The sequence below is a fragment of the Vicia villosa genome, linkage group LG4 (assembly GCF_029867415.1).
Source record: "Vicia villosa cultivar HV-30 ecotype Madison, WI linkage group LG4, Vvil1.0, whole genome shotgun sequence".
Taxonomy (NCBI): Eukaryota; Viridiplantae; Streptophyta; class Magnoliopsida; order Fabales; family Fabaceae; genus Vicia; species Vicia villosa.
In genome coordinates this window covers 180,793,010-180,815,755 of record NC_081183.1, presented here as the reverse complement: position 1 = coordinate 180,815,755, position 22,746 = coordinate 180,793,010, and the positions used below count along the sequence as shown (strand labels likewise).

At 36.6% G+C, this 22,746-nt stretch overlaps 1 protein-coding gene across 1 annotated transcript; it reads right to left on the bottom strand.

Annotated features, from left to right (window-relative positions):
- Positions 1 to 16,117: 16,117 nt before the first annotated feature.
- On the bottom strand, positions 16,118 to 17,659 carry LOC131598439 (uncharacterized). Its single transcript, XM_058871039.1, has 3 exons — positions 17,279 to 17,659; positions 16,652 to 17,049; positions 16,118 to 16,517 (listed from the first exon to the last, which is right to left on the bottom strand). Exons 1-3 carry the CDS (start codon positions 17,657 to 17,659, stop codon positions 16,118 to 16,120), a joined length of 1,179 nt encoding a protein of 392 aa, XP_058727022.1.
- Positions 17,660 to 22,746: the final 5,087 nt, after the last annotated feature.

Below are 22,746 nucleotides of genomic sequence, written 5' to 3'. Positions count from 1 at the left end.
AAATATATGTTAGAGGGGAGGCTCTAACCCACGACCTCCCCCTCATATGCGCGCTTCACTACCAACCAACCAAACACAAAATTCTGTTTATGAACTGCGTCCATAAAGTAATATAGGAAACAAAAAACCCTGGGTCAATCTCGCGCGCGAAAGTTCAAATGGGCCAACCGGAGGATAACACCTCATCTTCTTCCCCAACATACCTGTAAAAGCCTGCATATTTTGCTACGACTTAGCTAGGAATTTGTTCGTAGCAAATGCAACACCAATAATAACGAATAGCCCCTGTGCAGTTATAAATGTGGCGCGACCCCCTCACCTTCATCGTCTCCCTCTCACGAGTCTAACCATGGTATAATTTTAGCCTAATTTTACTCTTACACGAAAGCCCTAAATCGAGCTTAAGAACCCTAACGCGGTCTCTAATGGCGCCACTCGTTCTAAGCACATAAGCTTCAATTAACTAACCCAGAATCGTTCACAGCACTCAGAATATATAGAATATACAATTAAAAACCGATAAAAATGCGTAAATTACTCGAATCGATCCAAGTTTCAGAGTTGCTTACCTCGGCCAATTGGAGGTTGTTCTGGGGGTTTTGATGACGCGTAATGATCCCAATTGATTCAGGAAACTCCCAGGAACGTGTGGCTATCTTCAAACCTCTTTGGAATGCCTTGAATCCTCAAAACCGAATCTTGATTTTAGGTGGATTTTCTTGCTCGTGAGTATGGTTCTCTCTGCAGAATTTCCAACCCCTATTCGTGTGCCCACCCTCCCTTACTTATAGTGAATGTATTAGGTTAAAAAACTCCACAAATACTCACTTGAATCAAATCTTACCTTCTTTGAAAATTGGATTTTATTTCTTGAATCTTAAGCTACTATATTTGGCCCAATCTGTATGAATCTTCTCCACTTAACTTATGCACGAAAATTAGACATATTTGGTCATAAATGTTGATTGAAATCAATCAAAATACATCTTTTACCAAATTATTTGATTTTCCATTTAATTTAATCATTTAAAAATGAAATAAAACTCCTAAAAAATAAAATAATATGTTTTAATTTCGTGGCATTTTATTCTGGGCATGCTAGTGACTTGTGGACCAAGTTTGTATCATAAAATCGTAGGCCCATTTACAAGGTTTCTCAATTTGAACCTTCTTTTTTCCATATTTGGTCCTCCGAAATCAACCAACTTTGATCAAGCATATCTCACTCAATTTTTAAGCTATGACTGAGTTCTGATACTTTTTGGAAACCTCAAGAGGTCCTCTACAAGCCACTTTGGAACATATTTTTCATTTGGAGCTTTTATCTTGATCATATCCTCTTTGGAAAAAAACTGCTTTTGAAGGATGCCTGAAAATGACCTGTAATCTTTTGCACTATATCTCTCAAATGAATCATTTCTAGACCTGGCTTGTGAGAGACAAAGTTGTAGGGAATCCAATTTCCTTCAAAATAGGCTTTGAGTGGGGAATTTTTGATATTCCATGTGAAAGTTATGCCCAGTCAAAGTTAGGTTGACTTTCTCCTAAGAAACCCTAATTTGAACCTTTTTGTATTCGTTCATCTCTAAGTTTCTATTAATGGAATCATGATCAATCTTTGATCAAATGATGGTTATGCTTCACATACTTGATGTTGACCAAAATTGGGAGGCTTTGACTATGCTCTGATTATGGTTGACTTTTAGGTCAAACCAGTTGATTGTGGATCATCTGGACTTTTGAATGAATAATCTTTGGAACTGAACCTTGAACTTTGCATCATTGTAAATGGAATATGGAAGGCAAATTTTGGGGTATGACAGCTGCCCCTGGTCAATCTTCTTGAACCTGAAGAGGTAGAAGATGATTGGACACTGAAGTGCCCTGAAATTTGCTTGGGAGATGGGCTTATAGATGCCACCCATTTACCTGGCAGGATATTTGTCTAAAGCATATGCTTTTCAGACCGGGATCATTTGATTGTATATGAGGAGAGAGAAGTAATGTCTTACCTAAGACTACCTGAAGAGGTACCTGAATAGGGTATATCGAAGGTTGTTGCGAAGAAGCTTAGGCTTTGAACAATGCTTAGGAAGAATGTCTTGGAGAAGATTAACTGAAGAGTTCTTTAAAAGAACTAAGTGTGTATTAGAAAAGATTGGATAAACATTTAAAAGAACGCTACCTATAAAGGCATGATATATCTTAAACAAGACTCACCTAGAAAGACTCCTAAAAAATATGAGACACCTTAAACAAGATTCACATAGCGAGGTTCTTTTTATAGAAAGGATATGGAATGTCTTAAAGAGGACTAACCTAAAAAGGTCCTTGGAAAGGACATGGGAATGTTTTGAACAAGATTACCTATACAGGTTATAACACGTCTTAAACAAGATCGCCTAGAAAGATTATGATATGTCTTAAACAAGATTGCCTAGAAAGATTATGATACGTCTTAAACAAGATTGCCTAGAAAGGTTCCTAAAAAGGGTATGAAACGTCTTAAACAAGACTATCCTAGAGAGGTTACTGGGAATGATATAATATGCCTTAAACAAGACTAGAAGGTTAACTTAGATATGTCTCAAACAAGACCAACCTAGAAAGGCTCCTAGAGAGGATGAGGAGGGATTGGATACATGTTTTGAAAAGATTACCTAAAAAGGTATGATACATCTTAAACAAGACTAACCTATAAAAGTATTTGGAAAGGGTGTGATATGTCTTAGACAAGACTGACCTGGAGAGGCTCTTAGACAGGATACGGGATATCTTAAACAAGACTTACCTGGAAAGGCTCCTAGAAAGGACATAGTATGTTTTAAACAAAACTATCTAAAAAGGTTTCTATGGAGGATTTGAAAGCGTTTTAAACAAGACTGCCTAGAAAGGTTCCTATAGAGGATGTGAGATATTTTAAGCAAAACTGCCTAGAAAGGTTCCTATAAAGGATATGAAACGTTTTAAACAAAACTACCTATAGAGGTTCCTATAAAGGGAATGATACGTTTTAAACAAAACTACCTATAAAGATTCCTATAAAGGATACGGGATGTTTTTAAGCAAAACTACCTATAAAGGTTCCTATAAAGGACGCAACATGTTTTAAACAGAACTATCTAGAAAGATTACTATAAAGGATACGATACGTTTTAAACAAAACTATCTAGAAAGATTCCTATAGAGGGCGTGGAATGTTTTAAACAAAACTACCTAGAAAGATTCCTACAAAGGATACGAAGCATTTTAAACAAAACTACCTAGAAAGGTTCCTATAAAGGCTATGTAATATTTTAAACAAAACTACCTAGAAAGGTTAGGATATGTCTTAAACAAGACTGCTTGGAAAGATTAGGATAATTGTCTTGGACAAGACTACCTGGAGAGGTAAGAAATTCTTTGGTTGTTTCTGGATTGTCTTTGAAGAAAGACTTGGAATGAGGTATTAGACTTGTATATGTTGAGATTGAATCGTTGATACGATCGTATTGGCGCTGTAATGTGATGATAACATCCTCTTGATTATGAAGTGACCTGAAAAGGCAGTGTTAGTTTTATGCAATGTCATGATGCATGTGTCATGTAATGAGATTCTCAAAATAAATGAGAATTATGCATGTATGCCTATCCCACACTGCGGGATGTAAATAGTACAAGCGTGGGAAGATCAATTATGCAATAATGCTCTTTGTATGGTGCCAGTGTGACCTCCCGAATATCATAAATTTTGAGAGACGTGCCCTTTAATCTGAAGGAGGAACCTTTAGAGAGAACTCGAGTTTCACCATGTCTTGCCTGATATGCATTGCCCCAGTGTTTGAATTCTTGAAAAAGAATGCCCCTAGTCAATAGGATTCTTGATTGTATGCCCCTATTTTAGGAAAACCCTCTGGATGTGGTTTCCCCATTCAAGAGTCTTTATTAGGAATGATCGTCTTTGATTAGACCAATTTTGAGGTCTCCTTGATGCTAAGTGTTGATTTGAATGTGAAGCAGATGCTTTTCAGAATGAGTCATGCGTTTAGGTTGCATCCTGACGGACAATGATTTGCTAAGTACTTAGGATGAGATGATGCCTTCTATAAGACTACCTGAAGAGGTCCTTGGAAAGAAATGGGAGATTGTCTTAAATATGATCGCGCTTTAAACAAAGCTCAAAGGGATGTGTTTGTGCAGAGGGTTAAAACATTCCTATGAAGGATAAAGACCGTTTTACGGAATGTGGGGTTTTAAACAAAACTTAGGAAAAACATCTTGAAGAAGATCACTCTAGAAAGAATGGTGAATTGTCTTAGAAAAGACTATGTACTTTAAACAAAGTTTGACAAGGTTCTTGGAAGCGTCAGAGAAGTTTGAATATGTCTTAAAAGACTAACTAAAAAAAAGTTAAGAGATGTCTTACAGAAGACTACCTAGAAAAGGTTCTTGGAAATGAATATGTCTTAGAGAAGACTGTCTGAAAGGGTTTGAAAATAGAAAGGATAAGAAGGCGGGTCTTTAAAAGACTGTCTGAAAAAGGTTCCTAGAAAGGGTAAGGAGTGTTTGAACATGTCTTAAAGAAGACTGCATGGATAGAATGAGAAATATCCTATAAAGGTTCCTGGAAAGGATGTGAGAGTGGTATTGACACCATCTGATACTGAGTGACCTTTGTAACGTGCCCCCAGATAATGGGCTTGCCCCGTGGGCTATCCAGCATCTTTGAGAGATTCTATGGATCTTGATTAGATTGCCCCATGTAAATGGGATGATGGCGAGTTATGCCATGTGTACACGTTAGCCATCCCAGTCATGCGTAAGAGATGTTTTTTTTTTTTGACAAGCTTTTAAAAGCTACTTCATCAGTCAGTAGGATTTTTAGTCATTAGCCATGCCCCCTGCAACTTCTCCCTGATGTTTAAACATCTGAATCCACATAGACAAATGTACTTTGTAATGAAATTCATAAGATGCGAATTCATATGTTTGTCTTGAGAGTTTAAAAACATTTTTTTGAATAAAACGAAGTCTTTTTTTTTTTTTTGTAAGAAAGTGATATCAACTCAAGAGTTATAGTAGACCTTAAGGAGTTAGGATACCTTTAGTAACGATATGCTTTCGAACAAACCATGTTTCAGTTATGACTTTTAAGGGTTGTAACGTGGCCTGGTTCACGGTTTAAAGAAACAAAAGATAGAGGCTCAAAGTTTATTTGTACCCATCCCAATCTTCGTGATGTCCTCCGGTCCTATGCTTAGTTAACTATGCATTTAGTCTACAAAAGAACTTGGGGAATTATGACTTTGACATTTATGATGGTTCAAAAACCAAAGGTTTATCTGCAAAGGCAGTCATTCTCCTTTTTTGTAATATCTTTCCTTTTGTCGAAGGTACATAGTGACCTCTTTTTGACTTTGTTATCCCTAACTTTTGCCTGAACTGTTCGTTTTAAAACTACAGTCAGCGGGATGCCCCAATTTTATCTAAGTCTCCTTAATAGGTTTTGACTTAGCAGACCCTTGCATTGCTTTCTCTTTTTTTTTTTTTGCGGACATTGACTGCCAGGCTTAATTATGACGGAGAACCATCAGTGGTTATGTTCAAAGGAACAATTTGGGATAATCAAGTTAACTGAGCAACTACCCTACCCCAGGTTATATATGAAGGGTTTTATTTTATATGAAGGAAAACTCCTACTTCTTTAGGCTCAAAGGGGTTAACGATGGATTAACATCCTTATATCTCCATTATTTAGGAATTGAACAAATGCCTGTACATCGTCAACACGGTATGTTCGAAAGCGTAGTGTATGAAATTGTGGTATCGTTTTCGCCATTCTCCCTCTAAAGGTGTACGACTTTAATCGAGAGTTGAATACCACAAAGGAGAAAACCAAGTAAAAACACAGTTTTGAATATAGTGAGAACACTAGGAATGAATCAAGACAAACGTAAGCAATGCATTAATGATTGTTGTAAAGTACATAGCATATGTCATAAGACTAATGTTTAAACAAACGGAAAGAAATTGCGAATGAAAACAAAACTAATGATTTGAGAAATCCTCCTTCTATCCACCTATGGCATTAGACTTGTGAGGATCTTCGAACTCAACGAGCCGTTCTTCAATCAAATCTTGGATCTTGTGCTTCAATGGACCACAATCCTCTGTATCATGACCAGGACTATCTGAATGATAAGCGCACCTAGCATGATGCTTGTACCCGAGAGCGGGGTTAGCCGGAGCTGAATATGGAGGCAGCAGAGTTATCAAGTTCTGACTGAGCAGACGTTGCAAAGCTTGAGACAATGGCATGTACAACGGAGTGAATGATCGTTTTGGCTTGGACCTCCAGGGGCGTTGGCCACCCTGTTGTTTTTGCTGATCCCTTGATTTCTTTTGCTGAAATCTTGTTTGATAAGATGGTCGGGATGTTAGGCTATCCTTCCCAATGGTCCCTTGTTCTGGAGATAGAAGATGAATCTTCTCTTAATGTCATGAAAATGATGTGTATGCCATGCATGATATGTATGATATCCTTTTTTCTTTCTTTCTTTTTTGAATAAAATATGATGCAAGAATGCCCCTGATGTATGATGAATGGAAAAAGAAAAAATAATAAAAAAAAATAATGATCAGCACATATATATACATATTGCACATAATCACATAAGTTCATAGGTTCGACGTAGCGGCTCTTGGGAGCCAACCTTTTTATAGGGGGGTTCTAGAAGGTCTCATGGGGTCGTTCGTAACCTCCGAAACTTTTTGTCTCTTCGGATTTTAGAACAACTCATTTTATCCATGAGGTTCGAATTTTTGGGGTAGGTTCTCGGAGAGATCAGCCAAGTATCCAGTCCTGCCCTCAACAAAGTCAAGCCTCGTTTTGGACATTTCCGAATACTCAACCCACTCCGAGTGGAGTTATCAATGAGACTCGTAGGCGATTCATACTCCCCTATTGATCTCAAAGTTAACTCCCACACTTAGGGTTTAACACAACATAGAAAATACCAGCAATGCATATAATATATAATCAAACATTTTAAGGCAGGCAAATGAACATTCCAGGAAAACAAAAACAAATAAAAATAAAAAAATGATTTAAAAAATGATTTAATATTTATTAAAAGATGAACCTCCCCCAAACCCTAAAAATGGCAAGTTTGCCAAAGCCTAAAAAAAAACTTGCCAAACCTAAACCCTGCCAAAACCTATAGGAGCTTAGTATTCACCATTATAGTTTTCCCCAGCAGAGTCGCCAGCTGTAGCAACCTGCCCTAAACTTTATAACTTAGAGAGTCGCCACCTATTCTACCAAGGCGAATAGGAAACCTCGCGCAGTTAAGAGATCAGGGTAAGATACTATATTCAGGTCGAGGGAAGGTGTTAGGCACCCTCAACCCTTTCCTAAGGGCTAACATTTAAAGATAAAGGTTTATAGCAAAATTATAGAGGTTTAATAGCTAAGGGAGTGAATAGGGGGAAAATTGAGATTTTTGAGGAAGGGGACTCGCCTTGTTGCCAAGTGCCTACGTACCTCCTTATGGAGGATCAGAGTCTACGTAGTTCGGGCAGGATTGTACGCCTTTAGAATTGATTATGAATGTATTTGAAATTGTTTGGATGAGGATAAAAATCCGTATTTTGAAATTGAAGTTTGAAAGATGTTTGGAGAGTGTTTTGAAGTTTGGGCGTACAACCCTGATTTAATTTTGCACTATTAACCGCAACAATCAAAAGATTCGATCGCCATAGTTAACAGGTTTGAAATTGTATCGTTACCAATTTTAATCAATTAATTTGATTATTACTAATAACGAATTAAGATATTTTTAGATAATTAATTTGTATCGTTATCCCTCGCAACCGATTAATTCGATTAAAAAGAATAAGGAATTTGAAATGAGGAAATTCAATAGTTAATCATCGCAACCAATGAGGATGGTTGAAACCATTTAACTAAATGGAAGTTAATTGTATTTTAATTAAATAAACATTTTAATTAAAGTTATTATTGCCCATAGCGATTAATCGATTTAATCGGCACGAACAACAAATCGGTATTTTAATATAAATATCACATATTAATTTTTATTTATAAAAATAGTTATTAATATAGAAATAATATATTAAAAGAATTAATTAAAACAAATATTTAATTAAAATTATTTTAGTTTGTTAGGATTAGGATTTAGTGTTGCAGCTATTAGGGTGTATGGTATGAGGGTTAGTTCTGCGGCGTAGGATCTAAGATTAGTGGGAATTCTATGGCCAGATCGTGGGGTGTATGGTACAGCCTATGGACATGCGCTCATGGAATCAAGATTGAAATTTCAGAAAAAAATATGTTAGAGGGGAGGCTCGAACCCACGACCTCCCCCTCATATGCGCGCTTCACTACCAACCAACCAAACACACAATTCTGTTTATGAACTGCGTCCATAAAGTAATATAGGAAACAAAAAACCCTGGGTCAATCTCGCGCGCGAAAGTTCAAATGGGCCAACCGGAGGATAACACCTCATCTTCTTCCCCAACATACCTGTAAAAGCCTGCATATTTTGCTACGACTTAGCTAGGAATTTGTTCGTAGCAAATGCAACACCAATAATAACGAATAGCCCCTGTGCAGTTATAAATGTGGCGCGACCCCCTCACCTTCATCGTCTCCCTCTCACGAGTCTAACCATGGTATAATTTTAGCCTAATTTTACTCTTACACGAAAGCCCTAAATCGAGCTTAAGAACCCTAACGCGGTCTCTAATGGCGCCACTCGTTCTAAGCACATAAGCTTCAATTAACTAACCCAGAATCGTTCACAGCACTCAGAATATATAGAATATACAATTAAAAACCGATAAAAATGCGTAAATTACTCGAATCGATCCAAGTTTCAGAGTTGCTTACCTCGGCCAATTGGAGGTTGTTCTGGGGGTTTTGATGACGCGTAATAATCCCAATTGATTCAGGAAACTCCCAGGAACGTGTGGCTATCTTCAAACCTCTTTGGAATGCCTTGAATCCTCAAAACCGAATCTTGATTTTAGGTGGATTTTCTTGCTCGTGAGTATGGTTCTCTCTGCAGAATTTCCAACCCCTATTCGTGTGCCCACCCTCCCTTACTTATAGTGAATGTATTAGGTTAAAAAACTCCACAAATACTCACTTGAATCAAATCTTACCTTCTTTGAAAATTGGATTTTATTTCTTGAATCTTAAGCTACTATATTTGGCCCAATCTGTATGAATCTTCTCCACTTAACTTATGCACGAAAATTAGACATATTTGGTCATAAATGTTGATTGAAATCAATCAAAATACATCTTTTACCAAATTATTTGATTTTCCATTTAATTTAATCATTTAAAAATGAAATAAAACTCCTAAAAAATAAAATAATATGTTTTAATTTCGTGGCATTTTATTCTGGGCATGCTAGTGACTTGTGGACCAAGTTTGTATCATAAAATCGTAGGCCCATTTACAAGGTTTCTCAATTTGAACCTTCTTTTTTCCATATTTGGTCCTCCGAAATCAACCAACTTTGATCAAGCATATCTCACTCAATTTTTAAGCTATGACTGAGTTCTGATACTTTTTGGAAACCTCAAGAGGTCCTCTACAAGCCACTTTGGAACATATTTTTCATTTGGAGCTTTTATCTTGATCATATCCTCTTTGGAAAAAAACTGCTTTTGAAGTATGCCTGAAAATGACCTGTAATCTTTTGCACTATATCTCTCAAATGAATCATTTCTAGACCTGGCTTGTGAGAGACAAAGTTGTAGGGAATCCAATTTCCTTCAAAATAGGCTTTGAGTGGGGAATATTTGATATTCCATGTGAAAGTTATGCCCAGTCAAAGTTGGGTTGACTTTCTCCTAAGAAACCCTAATTTGAAACTTTTTGTATTCGTTCATCTCTGAGTTTCTATTAATGGAATCATGATCAATCTTTGATCAAATGATGGTTATGCTTCACATACTTGATGTTGACCAAAATTGGGAGGCTTTGACTATGCTCTGATTATGGTTGACTTTTAGGTCAAACCAGTTGACTTTGGATCATCTGGACTTTTGAATGAATAATCTTTGGAACTGAACTTTGAACTTTGCATCATTGTAAATGGAATATGGAAGGCAAATTTTGGGGTATGACACCCGCACCGACCAAAGTTGTTTTTTTTATTATTATTATTTAATAATAATTAATATGAGTGACCCATTAATATGTAAAATGATAGGCCCAACAGCCCAATCCATTAACTCTGCTTTGTCAATTAACACAAAACTTTCCCTAACCCTAAACACAATACAACACAGCGCCGTTCATCTCCAATTCTCCATCCATGGCTTCAAACCCTAGCCGTCGTCTCCACCACCATCCACACGCCGTCGTCGCCACCTCCATCCACACCTTTTCTTCCTCAACCTAACATTGTCACAACTCACAATAATCTCAAGCTTTCTCTTTCTAATTTCACGAAATCACAAACCTCTCAACCTCAACCTTTAAAGTCCAAAATCACGAAATCAGCTTTCAAAATCACGACAATCATTCAACCACAAGCCTCAACCTTCAACATTCGGTTGTCAGCACCCATCGTTCATGTTAAAACTGTGTATTTAGAGTAGTGATTTTGCTTTTCGTTCTCTCCATTGATGATTTAGAGTTTAATGTGTTATTTCTTATCATATTTTCAGATAAATCAAGAGAAGACATATTTTTGACGAACTTATGCAACTCAGGTGGTTAGTCTTAGCTTAATTTGTTACTTCTTAAGTGCTTCAGTAGTTGTAAGTTGTAACACATTAAACACATAAACTTATTACTGCTTGCACTGCTTTATAACCTGAAATTTATCTGCTTTATGTGTGTTTAATGTGTTTGAACTACTGCTTTTTTACAATAAAATAGTTGGATGGCTACTGACTTTAAATCTTGATGGCTACTGACTTTCATAGAGAGCTTACTTGACTTTGTGGGGGGTGTTTTGGCAGGTCATAGAGAGCTCATTTGAAGACTAAAGGAAGTAATATACAACATCAAACCTGATAAATTTTTGGTAAGTTATTGAACTTTAGACCATTTAACTCAGAATTTTCAATTGTACTGAATTACTTTTATTGATATGCAGTGTTGTGTAATTAGTCAGTAACGTTTTTTGTTATATCCAAGGAGTTCAAGATATGCAAGGAGTGCTAGATATGCAAGGAGTTCATGAAAATACGCAAAATAACGATATGTTTAGGCTAAGTTTTATTCATGATTAGGTGTATGTGAATTATGTGATGGCTTGTCATTAAGTTCAACAAAGGACTTCATTAAGCCTAAGAATTCTTATAACCGAGAGGAAACAATACCCTTTTTATGAACCACAAAACCTAGGAAATCTCCTGCCTGCACGCAAAAAGCACATTTTAATGGATTCATTTTTAATCCATGTTTCCTAATTCTTTTGAAAGATTTCCTAAGATGTTATAAATGTGTCGACCTGCAAGTCGACTTTATGACAATATCGTCGATATATACTTGCATAAAATCTTCGATAAAGTCATGAAACATAGAATTCATTACCCTTTGGTACGTGGCTCCGACATTCTTCAGGCCGAATGTCATAACCACCCATTCATATGTTCCTAATGCCCCCGGGCACCGAAATGCTATCTTCGGCACATCTTCTTCTGCAATGAAAACTTGGTTATAACTAGGATAACCATCTAACATACTTCAATATTCAAATCCTACTGCCTAGACGATTAACATTTCTACTATCGGCATGGCATATTCATCTTTTAGGGTCGCAATATTTAGATCTCTAAAATCAATGCAAACTCTTAGCTTCCCATTCCTTTTCATAACTGGCACTATATTGGCCAACCATTCAACGTACCTTGCAGTTCTTATGAACTTGCTTTTAAGAAGTCGTTCTACCTCTTCTTTTATCTTCGACATTAATGCTGGAGCAAAACGTCGACGTATTTGTTTCACTGGTTTCTTTCCATCTTGTATTGACAATCTTAATTCAACCAATTCCTTGCTCAAACCAGGCATTTCATTATAGTCCCAGGCAAATCAATCTTTAAACTCTTTCAATAATAAAATTACCTTCGATCTGAGTTCTTGGTCTATGTTGGCGCTGATGAATGTGGGTCTTTTATCTCCCTCTTTGCCAAGATCGATTTCTTCTAAAGGATCTTGTGGTTGCATTTTTTCTGGCGCCATAGGGTCTCTTTCGAACCCCAAAGGTTCGTCGTCATATATACAGTCGAAACTCTAATTATCGACGTCTTCTAAAGTGGCTCCTTTCGATACTTTTATTTTCATGGTCGAACTATCTGTAGCAACCTGCCCTAAAATTGAAGGTTTTAGAGTCGCCACCTATTATGAAGGGCGAATAGGAAACCCTGCGCAGTTTAGAGATCGGGGTAAGATTATTATAATCAGGTCGAGGGAAGGTGTTAGGCACCCTCGACCCTTTCCTAAGGGTTGCATTGTAAAATGAAGGTTTATGGCAAAATTTACGAGGTTAATAGCTAAGGAAGTGAAAAGGGTAAAAATTGAGATTTTAAATGAATTAAGAGTTTTAGGAGGGGGACTCGCCTTGTTTCCAAGTGCCTACGTATCTCCTTATGGAGAATCAGAGTCAACGTAGTTCGGGCACAGGGTTGTACGCCTTTGAATTAGTATGAGGTTGTTTGAAGGCTTTTTGAATGGCCTATCGTAGTTTTGAGTTTGTGTTTTGCAAGGCATTTTGAATTGCCTGATCGAAGGAATGAAATCCGTAGTTTGATTTGAAGTGTTTTGAATGTTTTAGATTTGGGCGCACAACCCTGATTTAATATGTCACCGTTAGTTGCGATGATCAATAGGTTTGATCATTATAGTTAACAGATTAAATAATGTATCGCTGGTTGCTCTGATCGATAGTTTGGATCGTCACGGGCAGCAAATGAAGTGTATTTTAAATTTCATATTTTTTATCTCGTCTAATGCGACTAATAGATTTAGTCGGGTCGAGAAGAGAATTAATTAAGGGTTAATGTTTTCTTTGCCAAATGGACAATGAGATTGGACAAACCCTAATATATTGGTAGCTTTTATAGGGTTTTTGTGATTATAATAATTAAAGCTAATTAAATAAATTAATCGAAATAATCGAAAATAAAAATGTTAATAAGTAAAACCTGGATGTGATCCTGTGTGGTGAGCCTTTGAATGTCCATGATAGGGCTTCATACTGTGGCGCGCTGGATCTGAGATTGGAGAGATCTGAGGGCCGAGATTTAGAGGGCACACGATGGGATTTATAGGAAGCGTGCACAGGATCTATCAATTCATTAGAATTCATAAAATAAATGGTTGAAGTGGGAATCAAACCCACGTCACTATACTTGGCAAGTTGTATACTCCTCTTTCCACTAGACCAGTGCTTATTCGCTGATACAAATATATATGCAAAGAATGATATACAAAACTGACTCATGAATTTTAAAAAAAAGAACTTGCGCACCCTTCCTCCTCCTTTGCTCTTTTCTGCAGAAACGTGAAAACAACATAGACCCTGCCATCATGAATCTCATCATATAAGTCAAATAAATCCAAGATAAAAACACAAATCGATTAGAAATTGTTCACTGAATCTAATGGAACCATTAATTTGGGCTAATTTCGCTTCTATCCTAATATCCCCAATTTAAAGCTTCAAAAACCTAGCAATCGCATATGATTTGTCCTGCGTTCAAACTTCGATTAAATGATCCAGAAAGAAGAGAAACATGATTATAAACATATGTGCACAGTCAAATCGTGCTAAGAGTTCGCATATATATGGAATCGAAGTAAACTCCTTTTGATGCAAACCGCGATTTAACAGTGCCGATTCTTGAGGCTTCTGGCTTTGTTTGCGATTGGGATACGATTGATAATGCTCCAGGAATATGCCTAAATCTCCAAAACACCTTACATCGATCTCCAACTCAAAAACGACTCTGGTCTTTTTCTTGAATTTTGAGATACGATACAAATCCTGTTAGTGTTCTTGGAAGTCCTTTTCCAGCGGCCAATCCCCCTTCCCCGTATGTAAGAAAATGGTCCCATTTATATTGAAGAAAAATAGGTTAAATTAAAAAAGGTAAATAATTAAAATAGGAATCAAGATTTATGATAAAATTAATATAAAAAATATTTGCTTTGATTTTTTCTATATAGGTACAGAAAAATCAAATCAAAGACTTTAGTGTCAATTGATTTAAATCAAAAGTTACCATTTTAATACTTTTTTGAAATTGGACTTTGGAGATTTTTTTTCATATCGGTTTGGCCACTGTGAATATTTTGAGCAACTTTCTCTCTTTTATTTTTTTTGGTATATTTCCTAATAATTTCTAATAATTATATCACTTAATTCTAATAAGCTATTTATAACTAATAATAGTATAACTAGTTAATAATACTAATGACTAAAAATAATTATATTTAATAAAATAAACTAATAATAATTTTATTAACAATCCTATAACTAATATCTAATTAACCCCTAATTAATTACTAAAAAAAAGATTAATAATAATTCTACTAATATTAGTAATAAAATATAACTGATAATAAGATGAGGAAATAATTAAAACTAAATTGTAGTAAGAATAAAAAATGACGAAGAACCCTTAGAATGAAATAGATGGGCCCAAATATTTGGGTCCAAATGCCTGCTAATTACACACCTAAATTTAGTTAAAAGTTTTATAAGATCGTGGGTTTAACAATAGATATGTTAAACCCCATAGCCCTTAAATTTTGGGGTATGACACTATCTTCTGTGGTTTAAATTTTATTTGCTTCGTTTACCATGTTGGTTTAAGCTTCTAAAGCCGAATTGATTTTGTTTTCAACAATGTATGCCAAAATCCTTTTTAGAGCTTCTAGCTCAGACATCATCATTTGTGTTTCCCCAGCCTGATGGCGCAGGGTCTGACACATATGGATCCTCTAAAGAATCCACGTCCCAAATAAAGTCATAGGTCTCATGTAACTTCAAGGAGACAAATGCTTCACTCAGATGTGGGTATACATCTTCAGCTGGCTGGCAAGGGGCTTTGTTGGCCAACTTCATGTCGAATTGTTTTTTACCAACATTGTTAACATCAACCATGAAATAGCTCTGGTCAGCCTCAATATTCTCGACAATACCATCTCCCCTCCAGATGATTAACCGTTGGTGAAGGTACAACTCCCACGCCATATAGCCACTCTCTCCCAACCAGCAGGTTGTAACTGGGCTTTCCTCTGATGACCATGAAGATGGTTGGTCGAGTTACTGAACCGAAAATGATGTTCAGTTGAATGACACCCAATGTATTTTCGGTGTTTCCTTCATAGTCCGAAAGGACCACATTATGGGATCTGATGTTAGTGTCGAACATCCTAATTTTCTTCAGAGTATGATGTGGTATAATGTTTACTGTCGCACCATAATCGACTAACACTCTGTTCATAGCCACATCCTCTACTTTAGCTCTTATCAGTAAAGGTTTCAAATGGCCTCTCATTGCCATGTCAGGGCATTCAAAAAACGCATCTTGGTTCTCTATGGAGCCATTGTTCATCACAAAGTAACATGTAGGCCTATGTAAGGCCATTTCTGCAGCAGCAGTTTCATCAACGTCCTCAGCTTCGGTCGGGACATTGAATTCTTGAGGCAAAATCGACACCACGTTGACCAGGATGTCGAGACTTTCTCCTGAGTCAGAAGTAAAGTCATCTGTTGCTTCGTCTGGATCCTTGGCCACAGGTTTACCAACAAATTCCTTGATTTGTTGCTTAACATCTGAATCGACCTTCACCTTATACTGCTTCTTTTTGTAAATCTGATCTCTGTCTGGTAGCAGCAGCAGCTTGTCTCTCAGCTTGTTTCCTCCTTTGGAAACGCCTCCATTGAGTTCGACTCATGGGGTTTTTACCCATGTAATTCTCAGATATGTGACTCTTTCTCTCAGAGTGAATCTCTAGGTGATAGTTCATTAGAGCTTTTCCCTTCCTGTCTCTCTCAGCTTCGACAACCTCACGCTTCTTTGTCGACATCTGAGGCTTTATTAAGGTACCCTTAGGTGTAGTAGCTGGAGGCATATATCTTATTGGTCTGCTTTGAGACACTTTCTAGGGTCCCTCCTTTTCCATTGGGCCCTGCCTCGCTCCAATTGTAGCTTTTGGAAATTTTCTGCAGCAACTATGTTAGTTAAAGTGCTGCACCTAGGGCACAATCCCACTTGGGAATCTTGGTTCTTGCATCGAAACAAGAAGTCCAGCAAATCCTCATCCATTCTGGGATACACATCAAAAAGTCGAACTTGGGGAGTTTCCCCAATGCTTTCTTCCAGCATATCATCAGGTATCTCAGACAGCTCCACCATGTTGATGTTGACAGCTTCAGCAAACAAAGCTTCCTCTTGTTTGAGTGGGTCAGCGTCGATTTTCATACTTCTGGCAGTAAATTTCAGTCGACCTTCTTGAAGTGATTTCTGGACTAGATCCCTGAAAAGAAAACATTGAGAGGTTGAATGCCCAAGATAATTGTGATACTTGCAAAAACCTCTCTTTTGTCTCTGTTCTAAGGGTGGTAATTTAGCATTAGGGGGTACTAAAATTTAACCATCTTTAACTAAGACATCAAAAATTTCCTCGCATTTACTAATATCAAAAGTATAAGTTTTCGCAGTGAATTTCGAATTGTTATCGACAGAGACATTCTTTCCTTTCGACGGAAACAACGATTTACATCGTAGGCTGGCCCTGGTTTCATTTCGGCCAGATCAATCTCCACCTCTGTCGTTGAAATGTAATCAGCTTCATATATGGGGTTCATATCATCATAATTGACATAGGCTACCTTTTCTTTCTTAGCCTTGGATTTAGTATGCCTGACTTTTTCTAGTCGTAGGCGTTCAAGGTGTCGAACCCTATCAGCTAACTGTGACATACTTTTGACAAAAGTTAGGTCTATTTTCTTCCAAATGGAATAATCTAAACCTCCTGCAACCATCTGAACCAGTTCATGTTCGGGTACCTGTGTGAAACATTTTGAGTGACCTAAATCTATCTAGGTAGTCGTCGATGGTCTATGTGAACCTCCTTTTGATGTTCGACAGTTCGACCAAACTAATTTTCGAATGGCCCTCATAAAACAGTCCATGGAAAGGTTTTTCCAATTTTGGCCATGAGTTAACAGAGTTTGGGGGTAACATGGTGAACCATGTGAACGCTGCCTTCGTAAGAGATGGTGGAAAATGTTTGACCCTGAGACTTTCGTTATTCTCCATGTATCCTAATTCAGTAAGATATATGGCTATATGCTCGATTGTCGATTCTCCAATTTCTCCTCCAAATTTGGTGTACTTAGGTATTTTCCAGCCCCTAGGATTTTTTGTCTGCACAATGTATTCAGCCAATGGGGAAGAGTATGTTGGCCTTTGTAGTGGAGTATTCATTCCATTTCTAGCCACAATCCTTTCTATCATCGTGGTTAGATTATTCTCCATGGATGCTTCTTCTTGTTGATATTGTTCGACAAATTGATCAGCATCCTGTTGTCGACCCACCATCATGACTTGTTGATATCTTCCTCGAACTCCACCTTGATTTGGTCGCAGTCTAGGAACCTGATTCTGTTGTACCATTTCCTCATCCAATGGATCTTCTCCTGCAGGCGTATGCATAACAACTTACCTATGGGCTTGTCGACCGGTTGTTTGAGGTGCCCCCATGAAGTTGCATTGTCGAGTGAGTTGATCGACCACCTGTTTATTCGACTTTGTTGATTCCTGCACTATAGGATTAAAAACAATTCCCATTTGGTTAGTTAACATGTTTACTAACTCATGATTGCTATCATCCATTTGTTGCCTAAGCACAGCCACAGACGTGTTCGACAAAGGCACAACTTTATTTTGGTTTGCCCTGTTTTTGGTACTTGGTGTGGATCCTTGTGTTTCCGACACTAAAATAGGACTCGATGTCGACTGACTTCCAACCATTAAGGAATACGGCATTCCATACATGGGGTCAAGGGTCCCAAAATGAGGCAAGTTAGGTCGAAATGGTGAAAAAGGAGTTCCTCTTGCTCCAGTCCCTCCTGGTGGTATTACTGGGGTATCTACTGTCCCTGTTCTCAGAACTGGTGCCTCTGTCGCTGCACCAGTCGCTGGGTCAACTGAAGTGATCACCATATTTGAAGATTCCAGAGAATGAGAAAGAGCTTCATCAACATTATTTAGGTCAGGAGGGTTTGCCATCCTAGACCTAACCTTTTTGGGTGGATTCTGATATTGTTTCCCACTCTTAAGTTTCATACATACAACAAAACAAAAAAGTTAGCACAATGGTCCCACTAGGCGTGCCATTTTGTTTATTGTGGAAATTGGTAAACAACCGCTGGTCCTCCCAAAGCCTCGAAACTAAGGGTTACTTGCAAGATCGACCAGTTGATCTTAAGACCACGTGCTAAAGTTCTTTGGGATTGTATCTATCTCGTCGAAGGGTTCGCCTAAGAAACGTTTTTCTAAGGCTGATAACAAATACAATATTTTTCCACACTAACTGTTAGATTCGACCGACAGGTGACTCGTGACCGACGGGACAAACCTAAACTTACAGATTTTTAGTAAGAGTGTAAGCGTTATGGACCTGACCTTCTAGGGTAACTCGTGACCACTAGATATCGTCCGTTCAAAAGATGTTCTCTGATAGCAACAACCAATTTCGGTTTACTTGGTTGAAACGAAGATCAAGAGACAAAGTAAATGCTGGTTAAAGAACACAATTCAAATAAAAGCTTCGTAGCGTGCAATTAAAAAGTAAAAGGATTGCATTGAAAATAAAGATGGTGATTCATATACATCAGAACTCTCAGCGACTCTTGTTTCTTGAAGGGCGGAAAATAGGCAGAGTGTAAGCAAGCAGTTTGATTGTAATAGTGAACACACATTTTCTACATTATTCTGGCCTATTTATAGGCTTTACATAAAATAACTACCTAGAATAATCTACGGCTAAGATCTAAACTGGAAGTAACTTCTTCGAAGGATCTTTCTTTGAATTTGGCGCCTTTGACCCATGATTTTGGCTTGGTAACCGTCTCTTTAACATTTCAAACTTTGAACATTTGAATTCTCGCGCTTCATTTGTTTCTGGTAACCGTCTTCAATCTAAAACGTCACCCATCATCGAAGGATTTGTCTGAAAATATTCTAAGAATGGGAACCTTTTGTTCGAATTTTACTTCTGCTTCGAACCCACACGGTTTCGACATCATTCTTTGTCGAACTTTACTTCATTCTTTCTCTTACCAATTTCTGGTTAGAACGAGAAACCCTTCTACTGAGGGCACGTGTCTTGCTTTGCCTTTAGAATTTTTCTTAGGGTAACAACTCCCTACATTGTCCATTTTATTTTATAGTCTATATTTCCATTTTCCCCAACAAAACTCAGAATTTATTCTAAAAGGCGTAGTTTTTCCATCAGATTCCAAACCGATCATGATTTGGAATTTGCAATTTTTTGTTGAACGATCTTTGTCAGTGGTTTCATATAGGTCAGAAATATCACAATTTCTGGAGATCTGGTCATTCACCTGATAGAAACTATTAAATGCGTAAGAGATGTTTCTGCAAACATCTAAACCACCACAGGAAATTTCATATCCAAGACTATTGCAGTCTCCAATTTGAAAAGCTTTGGACACACTCCGTGCAACTTTATCACTGATGGGGTTTGCCAAAGGTTTCAAAATACACCATTTTTGTCCTGGTATTTTACCTAAGTAGCGGCTATTAACCCATTTCCCCTGACCCAGTGTTAAGTTGGTATTTCAGTTGCCCGTAATTGCGAAATAATCCCCAACAACGGTCAAAATAGTTGGCTTAATATTTTGTTATCCTCGTCTAATAGACTAAACAAATACACATCCATAGGCCCAGGTCTCATAGGTGTCCCTTTTCCCGTAATAAGATGGGTCATGAGTCCTTGATGAAATTGTTGGGCTAGTTGACTAGTTGCGCTTAGGCCAACCAATTTCTCCAACAACTATGCACATGTTTCTGAAACCATACTTGCTCAGTGTCCACACTAGGGTATAAATGTTGGCATCTAAGAGATTTTCATAGATCATCCCTTTGTCAATTGAAGGATCATTCAAACCGTCTCAAAAAGCAAAGTCGATCGGAAAAGTGGGGTTTTGATAAACGCTCTTTAAAGGGTATATGTTCACTATAAATGGACCGTTGTTTTGATATAAAAATTGGACAAGATCAACCATGAGTTCATGGATTTCTGTATTAGACTTGCCGTCAGAAGGATTATCTAATGAACTCTGAAAAACATAAGCATTTAAAGGCACAATAACTCTGACCCTCTCTCCTAAGCGAGCCTTTACCAGAGCCATTTGGAAATTTTGGAGAGCAGGAAGTGTGGTAGATTAGTAGGCACTGTTGTAAAGGTACAGTAAAGATTAATTTCCCACTGCAATGTACCTAGAATATTTGCAAAAAATAATGTAAGAAAATATAGACATGAATATTTGTGAAACAATAGCCAACATTTTTTGTAATCATCACATTTTACAAGAAATAAAATCTCAAGAAAATGGTTTACCTAATATCTACTCTAGCAAACAAGTGACTTGAAATATTCTTGGAAACAAAATTTGCAGCTACTTCTGGACTAGTAGCAAAAGTTTTCAGCATGGAATTGGGTTTACCATCCATTACATCAATAGATGAATTCTTGAGCGCATCAAGAATGATATGATCAAAATAAAAAAGTTTGACTTATATTTTAACATTTTCACAATGGCAGATGATGGTAAAGGGTGTGTGGACTCAGTTCCCCAATTAACACCAAATCGACCAACTATAGATATCGATAATATTATATAAAATTATATAAGAAAAACACATACTCTATTTTTTCTCCCTCCATGGTTATAAAGTAAACATATAAGAAAAATAAAAATCAGTAATAGACCAGATAGTAGCTTATTTTTGCGGTTTTTTTCTACTTCTTTTTGATGTTAGAGACTTGAAAACTTAAAGCAGAAAAGCAAGAGAATGCTTAGTATGATGAATAAGAAGTGAGGAATGAAGAGGAAATTTAGTTTAAATATATAAGGTTAAGGTGACAACACTCTTTGAAGTATTTTGATTGGTTCATATATTATAACAATATGTTTTCAATTTGACTGGTTCATAGAGAATCAGAACACTTGTTAAGATAAGAAAGATTAAAAAGAGAATATATTCTTTGTTGGATAAAAATGAAATACTCAATATTAAGTATATATAAAATATATCATATAATTATTTTTTCAAAAAATAAACTAGATTTTTTATATAACACAAGAATTTTTAATTATTTTAGAGGGAAAATTTGATATTAATCGTATAAATTTTTATTAATATTGAATTTATATTCAAGACTCAACATATGAAACCATCTACAAAAGAATATGGAAAGATTTAAAAAAATTTCCAACAACTATTTAGGGTATAGTTACCTAATATACATGTGTGCGTGCGTGCACACATGTGTATTTCAATGTTGTTTTTTTTATTAATGTAGTTTTAGTTTTAGTCTCTTACATAATGAAATATGAAAGTGTTTTAACTTTTATTTTTGAAAAAGTTTATCTCTACATTTATGCTTTTAAACCCATGTTGAACAAAGTCTACTAAAGATATTTTATTTTTGTTGTTGTTTTAATTTACATCACGGTTAAATAACTTTACGACATGTTAAAAAATCACAATTGCAAAATATATGATCATTGACCATATATAAGCTACTAAATGCGTAGGAGATGTTTCCACTGACATCTAAACTCCACTGGAAGTTCCATACTAGATAATACTACAGTCTTTTGTAATACCATTGTGTCTTAACATTTTTACAATGGTAGTTGATAGTAAAGGGTATGTGGACCCAGTTCCCTAATTATCACAAAATCCACCAACTCTAGAGATCGATAATATTATATAAATTAAAATAAGAAAAACACATACTCTAAGTTTTCCTCCCTCCATGGTTATAAAGTAAGCAAAGAAGTTATTTTTGCGGGTTTTTTCCCTTCCGTTTGATGTTAGAACTTAAAGGATTAGTAGAAACAAAATAACTTTTTGGATTGTGTTTGTAGGAAGGAAATTCATTTTATGAAAAATAAGTTAGTGTAAATACTACCGAGGGCATTGGTGACTAAAAATTCTTTTGTTATAGTATCAAATCTATCCATTGTAAAGAGATGGTTAGCTATTTTGTTCTGAATACCTCAGTTTTATTGTGTGTTTCATATTAGACAAGAGTAAAAAACAGAAGTACAAACATTATTATTCTAAAAGGCCTAGTTTTTCGATCAGATTCCAAATCGATCATGATTTGGAATATGCAATTTTTTGTTGAACGATCTTTGTCTGTGGTTTCATATAGGCCAGAAATATCACAATTTCCGGAGATCTGGTCATTCACCTGATAGAAACTATTAAATGCGTAGGAGATGTTTCCACAAATATCTAAACCGCCACAGGAAATTTCATATCCAAGACTATTGCAGTCTCCAATTTGACAAGCTTTGGACACACTCCGTGCAACTTTATCACTGTTGGGGTTTGCCGAAGGTTTCAAAATACAATTTTTTTGTCCTGGTATTTTAACTAAGTAGCGGCTACTAACCCATTTCCCCTGACACAATGTTAAGTTGGTATTTCGGTTGCCCGTA